Raw genomic sequence first — 12,070 nt, 5'->3', positions numbered from 1 at the left:
TTCCACCTTCACAACATTGTACTCCTTTGTCCATTTCATCTCTTTTTCACTGAAACATTGATCCATTCTTTTCTTATCTAATGAGTTAACATTTTGAATGCAATCCTTGTTAACTTCTCAAATTCCTCCTCCTATGTTTTTATGATCTGGAATGCATTGCTTGAAAGGGGAAGTAGATTCAATCGTAACTTTCAAAAGGGAATTAGATAAGTATTTGAAAGGGAAAATAATTTCAGGGTCATGGGTAAAGAACAGGGGAATAGGGCTAATTGGTTAGCTGTTTCAAAGAGAATAAGGCAGGGATATTTCCCTCAGTGGACAGGAGCCATCCGCCGACTGAAAAGTTGGTGGCGAACCCGCTTCCGCCTGGCCTGGGGATCCGACCCACATTTTGTGGTTCCCCGGCCTTTAATTGTTCTGAGGCGGGACTTCCACCCACTTGAGGCAGGAAGCCCCACATAATGGAGCTGCCGGCCAATCAGCGGTCCAGCAGCTCTGTGCCACCGGGAGCAGTGGCCACTGCTGGGACCGCAGCCCAGCTTCGCGAAGAAGATGTCGGGGAGCCCAGAGAACAAAGGTAAGTTTTTGTTGCCTCGCCAGGGGTGATCAGTCAGGCCCCAGCGAGGCAAGGGTGGTCAATTGAGGGGACGGGGGTGGGGGGGGGGTGCGTGTTGGGTGTTGCAGGTGGTTGGGGCAGCGGAGGCGGTGCTTTATTGGGCACAGGGTGCGCGATCATGAGGGACCCCCCCAGGCCATCAGAAAGCCGCCTGTTTTGTCAGGCGGCTTCTCCCGCGCTTGGTCCGCCTTACCAGTCAATGGTAAAATTCCTGCGGAGGCCCTTAAGTAGCCGTTAGATGGCCACTTAAAGGCTGTGATTAGCCTGGGGTGGACGGGCCGTTTTTCACCGCCACCCTGCGTAAAGTGGTGGTAGAGGCAAGAGCAGGTTGGGAAGGGCCGCCCCGAGCCTCCTGCTCCATTTTACGCCCCCCCCACCCCCGCCACCTTCCCACTCTTTGGGGGGGGCGTAAAATTCCAGCCCATTTGATTCTATGAAATCAAAGCACTCTCAAAATCACACCAGTATAAAAGTAGTTGCTGTATAATTGTTTCACTTGCTGTTTCACAATAATTTTTTGAGTTAATGATAGCTGTTAATAAATCCTCTTCTAAAAATATAAAACTTGCATTTACATTACACCTTTTATATCCTCAAAACGTTAAGAAACACTTTACAGCCAATTAAGTACTCTTGAAGATTCATCTCTGTTGTTTTATAGGATAATGTAGCAGCCAATTTGCACACAGCAAGGTCCCACAAACACCCGTGAGATAAATGACTACATAATCTGTTGCAGTGTCATTAGTTGAGCAATAAATGTCTGCCAGGCCACCAGGAGAATTCCCTGCCCTTTTTTAAATAGTGCCATGAGATCATTTAGACCTATGTAAGTGGGCAGACAGGGCCTTGGTTTAAATGGCTGAAAACTTCAACTTCACTGGGAATGTAAAACAGGTGATATTGGATCGGTGCCCATTATACATTCCAGCTGTTTTCTTTTCCTTGCATTGACTTCAATGGAAAAGAAAATCAGGCAGTTGAATTAGAAGATGCAGCAAACAATTCCACAATGAGTTGGACAAAATATGTAAGTGGGCAGGGAAATGGCAGATGAAATTTAATGCAGCCCAAGTGTTAGTGCTGCTTATAGGAAGACATTCACACGGCATGAATGGTGTTGAAAAAGCTGAACGAGATCTAGCAATCTTAGTAGCCGTGATGCTAAACATGTCCAATCTGATGTCGCCTGTTTTATGGCCCCAACAAAGTTGAAAGAACCACCCAATGTCTCATCTGATAGACGACATCTCCAAAACTGCAGCACTCCCTCAGTACTGCACAAAAGTGGCAACCTGGATTATTAAATCCTGGAGTATGGCATGAATCGACAGCCATCTGGCTGAAGAAATAGTACTACTACTGAGCTAATTTAACACTCTGAAAGGTTATCTCCAGTGCAATATATAATGAAACTAACACATCGCCATTGTACACAGATTAATTTGGACTTTCTCTTTGTGCAAGTTGTTTGCAGTAATTTACTCAATCTATTATCTCTGCTTTCCAGCCGTCATGTATGTAATGGGAGCACTAGGCCCTGCAGCAGGATATCTTCTAGGGGGAGTATTGATTGGCTTCTACGTAGATCCCAGGACCATAGTTCAGATTGACCAGAGTGACCCACGCTTTATCGGAAATTGGTAAGAAAAGTGAACGACTTTAATTGTCATATATCACTTTGACTGCACTTTTTTCCCCATGTACTTTCTGTGCCATAAAGAGATCCATATTTTACCATGTGTATTTGGTGATAAATGCATATCCAGGACAACATGAAAGACTTAGTAGTCTTACTTCCATTCCATGTAAAAGAATGGAATTGATAATCAGCAGTAACCTTGAGGATTATCTGTACAACAATAATGTGGTAAACATTGGGCTGGATTTTACCAGCCCATTGGAGAAAGGCTGGGAGACAGGAGGAATGGTAAAAGTGAAGTGGAAAACATCGTCTGGGAAGCCCGACGCCGTCACGTCATGACCGGATATTACAAAAGGCAGCCAGGCTGGTGGGAGCAGATCGCGCTGGAGTGAGGTGGGAAGGTAAGTAAGCCTGTTAAACAGGTAATTAACAAAACTTTTACCAGGTTGTTCTAATTTTTTGACAGGTGCACAGGAACAACAGCGCTTCAGAACCTCGCCTGTTATAATGAGACAGAGGCTTAGCGGGAGATCAGTGTTGGCTGCAGTTGGTAGCCATTGTGAGCAGGGGCTTGGCAGGGAGGGTGGAGCTGGTTGGACAGCAGAAGTAGCACTCAGGAACAGGGGCTAACTTGCCTAGCACAGCAGGAGCATTCTGCTTGAGTGCCCTCTCAGATTTGGCACCTGTATCTATGGAGCAAGGTTGGGGGAGAGGGTGAGAGGCCCAGAGAACTAAGCATAGCTATTTGCCATGGGCCTCATTCACTCAGGCATCGAGACCTCCAGTGAGGAGGAGTATCAGAGAGGGATAGAGCTGCAGCCACAGGCAGTGGGGCAGCAGGAACCAGAGAGGCACTAGGATCAGGAGTCTGTAAAGGGGCAGGGAGGAGGAGGGTGCAGATGGGTACGCAACCAGCAACTTGCGCACGACAAACCCCGCCCCGACCGAAAGGGTCTATCGTCGGAGGCTCAACTTCCTACAAATGTCGGAGAGGCTGTGTCACAGCAGACTGCACCTCTCCAGAGAGGTCGTGACCGAGCTGCATGTCATGATGGCAGATGAACTGAGCCCTATTGGGCGGGGCTGGCACCCAATGCCTGTCACGTTGAAGTTCACTGTGGTGCTGAATTTCTATGCCTCAGGATCATTCCAGGGATCTTTCGGAATATCTATGGGATCTCTCAGTCTGTGGCTCATCACTGAATCAAGATGGTCACCAATGACACGTTCAAGATGGCCAGCCAGTATGTGTGCTTTGCACCGATCCAGACAGTTAGGCTGAGAGGGCTATAGGATTCTGAGTCATTGCTAGATTCTCCCAGGTGCAGGGTGTCATCGACTGCACACATGTGGCCATCAAGGCTCCCACACACCAGGCAGCAGCTTTCATCAACAGGAAGGGTTACCATTCACTCAATGTACAACTGATCTGTGACCACTGCAAATGAATCTTTCAGGTGTGTGCAAAGTTCCCAGGAAACTGCCACATCGCCTACATACTAAGGCAGTCTCAGGTGCCCGACCTTTTTAGGCCCCCTGCGACCTTCAACAATGGATACTGGGTGACAAGGGCACCCACTGAAAAGATGGCTGCTGACACCTATGAGGAACAAAAGCACAGATGCAGAGGAGTGATACAACAGCTGCCATGGGACAATTCGAGCAACCATTGAGCAGGCCATAAACCTTCTGAGGAGAAGGCTCAGATGCCAGGATAGATCTGGTGGAGCCCTTCAATATACCCCAGCAATGGTCTCATGTATCGTGGTGATGTGTTGTGCTGTGCTCAACCTGGTGCTATAGAGGGGAGAAGCTTTGAATAATGAGGACATCCTGCAGCGCGATGCCTCCTCTGATGATGAGGATATCAAGGGGGGATGGTGACCAGGTGCAATGGGATGAAGATCCCGAGAGACCGCAGGCAAGGCGGGATGAGAGACATGCAAGGGAAGCTTGCGCACAGTGTTAAATTTAGGCACGTTTCACATGAGCCTTATTTACACACCCAGTCAACCCAATAAATCTTCCAGCTTCTGCAGGCATTGTCGTGTCCCTTACCATTTTCCTGCAGCCATCATAACAAACAACATGCTGTGCTCCTTATTATCACATCCTTTGTGGTAGCCAGCAAACCTGTTAATAGCCCAGTAGTGTTTAAAGAACTAAACGATTCTTTCAGTGGTGCACAACATCACATTTCATTTCAGACAAGTACACATCAAGGTGACATCTAACATCAGGATCTAACAGGCTTTTTCACGCGCTCGTACTTGGTGCTCCCCCTGTGCTGTCAGCTAAGGTGGAGGCTGGCTGCTGACCTTTCAGCTCTGTGGCTTTCAATGACAGTAGCGGGTGTCCTCTAGCTGTTTGAGGCCCGGGGGGTGGGGGGGGGGGGGGGGTGGTTGGTGGCAGCATATTGAGGGCCTTCTCCACAGGTGCAGGAGTCCTCTTTGTCTTGCGGCTTTGTGAGACGCTGGTGTCACCGTCAGACGGGCTAAGGGGCTACAGTCCAAACCAGAAATGCCCCAAGAGGAGCCCTGAGATGCATTAGGCTGCCGCTCCTCCATCCTTTCAGGGCACATTCAGCTTTGCCTGCTCACTTGAGGAGTCCAAGGACCTGGCGATGGCCCAGGAATCTCAGCCCCCTCTTGCCCAACCATTGCTCCACAGAGCTCATGGAGGTGGCAACGATTTGCAGGTCCGTGTGCATCTCTGGTATGCACCGCGTGAAATGCTGGATATGGCTCTCCATGAGGGTCACCAGTCTCTCGATGGAGGAAGCATGCATGTACATGCCAGAGTCATGCCAGCACTCATGGCCTGAATGGACTCCTCCATCATCCACAAATGGGTGCACATAGCCTCTGGACTCTCCACCAGATGTTCCCTTACTCCACGCTGCAGCTCCAGCACCTGCCGCCTTGTGGATGACTCCAGAGACATGTGATCATTCTGAAGCTGAGCATCGCCAGGCCCTCCCACAGTCCTCCAAGTGTGAGTGACCTCGGCTGTGACTACATCTGTCAGCTGCTTGGGTGCGTCTGTGCTGTGCTTACCAAATTGTGACCCCATTACTAATCATGAGCGAATACCCACCGACGTAACAGTAACTTCGCTGGCGGAGGGTGTGGGAGAATGATGTGACGGTGCACCCTCTGAGGTCTCCTCCTCCTCCTCGGAGGTGGAGGGGCTCTCTCTTAGGCTCAGTGGCAGGGCACTCTTTTCTGTGACCTGCAAGAGAGATAATACTGTTGAGAGGACGATGCGCTTTCCAACACATCCTTCTAACTACTCATCATCTAGATCTCTATGCGAGCGGTGGTGCACAGATGGGCACCTTGCCATGATTTTTTAAAATTCATTTCATGGGATGTAGGCATCGCTGGACAGGCCAGCATTTATTGCCCATCCCTAATTGCCCATGAGAAGGTGGTGGTGAGCTGCCTTCTTGAACGACTGCGGTCCATGTGAGGTAGGTACACCCACAGTGCTGTTAGGAAGGGAGTTCCAGGATTTTGACCCAGCGACAGTGAAGAAACGGTGATATAGTTCCAAGTCAGGATGGTGCGTGGCTTGGAGGGGAACTTGCAGGCAGTGGAGTTCCCATGCAACTGGTACCCTTGTCCTTCTAGTTGGTAGAGGTCGCGGGTTTGGAAGGTGCTGCCTGAGTATCCTTGGTGCGTTGTTGCAGTGCATCTTGTAGATGGTACACACTGCTGCCACTGTGCGTTGGTGGTGGAGGGAGTGAATGTTTGTGGAAGGGGTGTCAATCAAGCGGGCTACTTTGTCCTGGATGGTGTCTAGCTTCTTAAGTGTTGTTGGAGCTGCACCCATCCAGGCAAGTGGAGAGTATTCCATCACACTCCTGACTTGTGCATTTGGGGAGTCAGGAGGTGAGTTACTCGCCACAGGATTCCTAGCCTCTGACCTGCTCTTGTAGCCACGGTATTTATATGGCTACTCCAGTTCAGTTTCTGGTCAATGGTAGCCCCTAAGATGTTGATAGTGGGGGATTCAGCGATTGTAATGCCATTGAATGTCATGGGGAGATGGTTAGATTCTCTCTTGTTGGAGATGGTCATTGCCTGGCACTTGTGTGGCACGAATGTCACTTGCCACTTATCAGCCCAAGCCTGGATATTGTCCAGGTGTCGCTGCATTTCTACACAGACTGCTTCAGTATCTGAGGAGTCGCAAATGGTGCTGAACATTGTGCAATCATCAGCGAACATCCCCACTTCTTACCTTATGATTGAAGGAAGGTCATTATGAAGCAGCTGAAGGTGGTTGGGCCTAGGAACTCCTGCAGTGATGTCTTGGAGCTGAGATGATTGACCTCCAACAACCACAACCATCTTCCTTTGCACTAGGTACAATTTGAACCAGCGGAGAGTTTTTCCCCGATTCCCATTGACTCCAGTTTTGCCAGGGCTCCTTGATACCATACTCAGTCAAATGCTGCCTTGATGTCAAGAGCAGTCACTCTCACCTCACCTCTTGAGTTCAGCTCTTTTGTCCATGTTTGAACTAAGGCTGTCATGAGGTTAGGTGCTGAGTGCTTGCCAGAGGGTCTCTCACATCCTTCCATTAGGTTGTTCACTCTCTCGGGGCTCCACACCTGTCTCACTATCCACAATAGCCTGTCCTGCCACCTTCCAACCAGCTCCAGCACCTCTTCCTCCTTTGGAGTGAGGATGGCCATGTAGGGCATGCTGTCTCCAGTCCTGGACATTTCCCGAGCATTATGAGCTGCCTTCTGCACACACATGCATACCCATTCTTCGTCACTCATCAAAGAAAGGCACAACTCCTGTATTGGTGGACACCTGACTGTCCAACATGGTGCTACAGGCAAGCCTGCAGAATGTGGCCATTGAGCACTGACTGTGTAGGAGTCACTTCTGCCCGGAAGGTGTCCTTCACAGAGATAGTGAAATGCATCTGACAGCCAATGCTGATGCCTGGGCATCGCCACTGACAGGATGGGCACTCCTTTCTCCTATTTCTTACTCATTTTCAGTCACATTTAAACATGTGAGCTTAATGTTATGTGCTGCACTCACCTTGACAGATCTCATTGGGTCGTTGATCCTTTTTCGACAATTCAGCTCGGTATGAGGGACTACCCACAGCTGATGACCTCCTCTGCAACCTCTATCCAGGTCTGCTTGGTCTGCGGTACCGGTCTCCTCCTGCCACCTTGGAGGAGCAGGACTTCCCTTCATTCCCTTACAGCCTGGAGGAGTATCTCCAGAGTTCTTGTCGAATCTTGGGGCAACACTTGATCGAGCTGCGGCTATTTCTTGGACATGCACTCTTGCCAGAGCTCTGTCAACACTCCCTCCATGCTGCTGCATTTTCCTGTGGTGCTGCCTGGCTTTTAAAGTTGGCTCCAGTGATTGAAGCTCCGGAACTTTCCCCTGCTCGCCCTTTCTCACTGGACGCTTACCCCGCCTGCTGGCCCTTAATTGGCCGTGCCTGATATAATTGCAAATGAAACCCCGTCCCCACCCAAGTGGCCTCGCCACCCACTTTTGGCCCCAGCGGCAGGAGTTGCTGCCTTCATGTTAAATCCTGCTCATTGATTCAGAAAAGGAGGATACTCTCTGACCAACCTCCTTGAATTCGTCAAGAAAATGAGAACCCAAATGGAATAGGGTAATCCCTATGACAGATGTATCTTAACTCCCAAAAGGCTTTTGACAAGGTTCCACAAAAAAACAGTTAATTAACCTCAGGGTAGATTCAGGGTAAATGCTGAGAATGGTTAAGAAACTGGTTGAAGGGTATGAAGTAACAAGTAATCGTTAGCGACGTTATATCAGAGTGGTTGGGAAAGTGCTGGTTTGGGTACCTCAGGGCTCACTGTTGGGACCATTACCATTCTTAATTTACATAAATGGCCTGGATTCAGAAACCTAATGCAAAATGGTTAAATGTACATGTGATACCAAATTAGGAAGGGCAATTGTTTTTGAAAGAGACATCTCAATAATTGCACTAATGCTGGCAGGTTGGCCTAGTGAAAGCCACTGTGGTTTCACCATGCTGGCCTTCGGTTAAAATTGCATTCGGGACTTGTCATCGCAGCCCAGTCTGCATGCTAAAAGGACAGCTCTGCCTTCTGGAAGGTGTCTCTCTCTGACCTGCTCAAAAGAGCAACTTACGTTTGCAACTCACGGGAAGATAGCAGGATCAGTGAGCGCAAGTTATTGGGTCCATTTTAACTGCCTGTTTGCCTCGTCTCTGCTGGTGGGGGGCGGTGGGGGGGAGGGCAAAGTTAAAATTTGCCCGATAGTTTCTACTTTAATTGGAGGCAACTCCTAATATAAGGAACTCTAACTTTTGTTGCACCTCTTTTCCTTCTTGTGGGATTACACCCAAAGGTCTCCTGCTGAGAGTTTTAGCTGCCAATTTTTCTTTCCTGTTTGTCTGGTTTAGTTCCTGCTGAATGTGGATGTCTAAAAGGTGTCATCGGCCAAGCCTGTAGGGGATTCTGCTCTCTTCAAACAACCCAATACAGTGTTCATGCACAACAATGCAAGGATGCTTGACTGACAAAGTGTAAATGAGAAGATATTTACAAGAAATATTGTGTGATTAGCATTACTCATTAGCTGCACACTAATTAAATGGAACCCTTTCTGGTTAATAAAACTGAAGGGTTATCAAATAGGACCTTCAATGCTACGCTAGTACAATCAATGCACCCTGTGCCACGAGGAATCCTGCTAGTCTACAAAACTAGCCACTCTGTGTGCTTTGCAGGATGCATTAAGAACATAATAAATTGAGGTGCTCGCCTGAGCAGAGCATCTGTTGCTCTCTCAGTACAATATCACAGCTGTTGTAATCGAGGTTGCCTGAGGCTGCTTGGATTCAGGGCTGCATTAATTATAACAGCCACTGACAAGGCTGAGATCTTTGTTGAACTGGTTTGAAAGTCTGAGGCCAACATCTTGTAGAATTCCCCAACAGCCTTTGGAAAGTAAGTGCAGCCTTCTCATGCACATTGATTGGAGAAGTTTTGGTCTGACCTCTGAGGTCATTAAATCCTGTTGAATTGGTATCTGCAGCTCAGCTGGAGAAACTTTTCATAGTTATCTCACTCATGGACACTACATTGACTTTCACATTTAAAACAGTGTTGTTTCCTAGGTGTCGTACAGGAATGAAAATAGAGAGGCCCAATGAACCATCCCTACCTGTGTCTATTTCGAGGTCTGAAATCACTGTTGAATCCTGGTTGTGGCAGACAGTTTTAGATATCTCACTGCCGCATTTCCCTCCATTTACTGCTGAGAAACAATCCAAAAAAAGGAGACAAGTTCAGCCCACTGTCGCCAGTCTCTGGGTTGCAATCCACTTTTGAGAATATATTGAGACAATTGAGTTGGGCTGGTCATGTAGCCAGAATGCCTGATAATCGCTTACCAAAGCCAATCTTCTATGGAGAGATTGATTCTGGGGTGTGCTGTCATGGTGGTCAAAGGAAGCGCGACAAGGACACTCTGAAGGCTTTGCTTAAGAGTTTTGCTATTGACCTCCAGTTCTGGGAGAAGCTCGCCCAGGATCGCTGCACCTGGCACAACCAAATAAAAAAGGCCTCCTTCAAAAGCATGTCAGAGGCAGAGAGAAAATGCAAGGAGAGGAAATCCCAAGCCAGCAGCTCATCCAAAACTCAACTGTCTGCAGTATCCTGCCCTATTTGCAGCAGAACCTTCCAGGCACAGATTGGCCTTAGCCGTCATCTGCGTACCCACTGGAACCCTACCAAACACCCCAGATGATGGACGTGATCGTCTTCGCCTAGAAGGACGAATAACTATTTCTTACTGATTATTAACGTCCCTCTTCAAATTTAGCTGTGGATTTCAACTGCGCTAATATGGACAGTGTAGATTTTATCCCTAGTTATTGCATAGAAGCAAAAAGGAATTCTACAAAAAAACAGGCCAATGGCACAAATTATACATCACAATAGAATATTTCAGTAAAATTACACCCAGAATCTCTATAATTTAAAAAATGAACTAAAACTCCTCATTATCCCAAACTCACTTGCTATTTCGTTTTCAAACACCAGCAATTCTGCAAATGTTTTGTCAAAAATGCATAAATAAAGCCAGTTAATGCCTTCACATCAGGAAATGTCCTCCTTATATTAAAAATAGCAGCTGCAATCAGTCTTGAAATTTTTTTCATATTAGCTAACAGTTGGATATGTCTGTGTAGCTATAGAGTCATAGCGGCACAGAAGGAGGCCATTCGACCCATTGAGTTCATGCTGGCTCTCTGCAGAACAAACCAATCAGTCCCATTTCCCAGCTTTATTCCAATACCCTGTAAGTTTATTTTCCGCAAGTGCCCATCCAATTTCCTTTTGAAATCAATCACTGTCTCTGCTTCCACCACCCTAGTAGGCAGTGATTTCCAAGTCATTACTACTCGCTGCGTAAAAAAATTCTTCCTCACATACTCCTTGCGTCTCTTGCCCAAAGCCTTAAATCTGTGTAATCTAATCCTTGTACCATCAGCTAATGGGAACAGCTACCCTATTTAAACCGGTCAGAATCTTGTACACCTCTATCAAATCTCCATTCAATCTCCTTTGCTGCAAGGAGAACAACCCCAGCTTCTCCAAATTAACCTTGCAGCTAAAATCTCTCATCCCTGGCACCATTCTGGTAAATCTCCTCTGCACTCTGTCAAGGACCCTCAAATCCTTCCGAAAGTGTGGTGACCAGATCTGGACACAATACTCTAGTGTGGCCTAACCAATGCTTTATAAAGGTTCAGCATAACTTCCTGCCTTTGTACTCAATATTTCCATTTATGAAGCCAAAGATCCCATATGCTTTGCTAATTATTCTCTCAATGTGTTCTGCCACTTTTAAAAATCGATGCACATGAACCCCCAGGTCTCTCTGTCCCTGTACATTCTTTAGAACTATACTATTTAGTCTATATTGCCTCTCTCTATCCCTTTCACCAAAATACATGACCTCAGAATCACAGAATCATTACAGCACAGAAGGAGGCCATTTGGCCCATTGTATCTGCACTGGCTCTCTGAAAGAGCAATTCCCTCAGTTCCATTCCCCTGCCTTCTCCCCATAACCCTGCACAATCTTCCTTTTCATATAACTGTCTAATTCCCTTTTGAATACTTCAATTGAACCTGCTTCCACCACGTTCTCAGGCAGCACATTCCAGACCTTAACCACTCGTTGCGTGAAAAAGTTTTTCCTCATGTCACTTTTGCTTCTCTTACCAAATACTTTAAATCTGTGCCCTCTCATTCTTGATCCTTTCAGGAGTGGGAACAGTTTCTCTCCATCTATTCTGTCCAGACCCCTCATGATTTTGAATACCTCTATCAAATCACCTCTCAGCCTTCACTTCTCCAAGAAAAACAGTCCTAACTTCTCTAATCTATCATCATAACTGAAATTCCTCATCCCTGGAACCATTTTCGTGTATCTTTTCTGTACTCTCTCCAATGCCCTCATGTCGTTCCTCAAGTGTGGCACCCAGAATTGGATGCAATACTCCAGCTGAGGCTGAACTTATGTCTTATACAGGTTCAACATAACTTCCTTGCCCTGTACTCTATGCCCCTATTAATAAAGTCCAGGATACTGTACGCTTTATTAACTGCTCTCTCAACCTGTCCTGCCACCTTCAATGACTTATGCACATATACACCCAAGTCTCTCTGCTCCTGCACCCACTTTAGAATTGTACCCTTTATTCTATATTGTCTCTCCATGTTCTTCCTACCAAAATGAATCACTTCACATTCCTCT

General features: G+C 47.2%; 1 protein-coding gene across 2 annotated transcripts in view; it reads left to right on the top strand.

The window, feature by feature from the left end:
* The window catches only part of slco5a1 (solute carrier organic anion transporter family member 5A1), a 212,685-nt gene that overhangs the window by 114,592 nt on the left and 86,023 nt on the right, over positions 1-12,070 (top strand). For both annotated transcript variants that reach the window (XM_068031976.1, XM_068031975.1), the window contains one exon: positions 2,127-2,259. In XM_068031976.1, coding sequence (XP_067888077.1) covers positions 2,127-2,259 — 133 coding nt within the window. The remainder of the gene's footprint in view (positions 1-2,126; positions 2,260-12,070) is intronic.

The sequence above is a fragment of the Heterodontus francisci genome, chromosome 5 (genome assembly GCF_036365525.1).
Source record: "Heterodontus francisci isolate sHetFra1 chromosome 5, sHetFra1.hap1, whole genome shotgun sequence".
Lineage (NCBI taxonomy): Eukaryota > Metazoa > Chordata > Chondrichthyes > Heterodontiformes > Heterodontidae > Heterodontus > Heterodontus francisci.
Note: the sequence above shows the minus strand (reverse complement) of the source record. Positions and strands in the feature narration are given on the sequence as shown.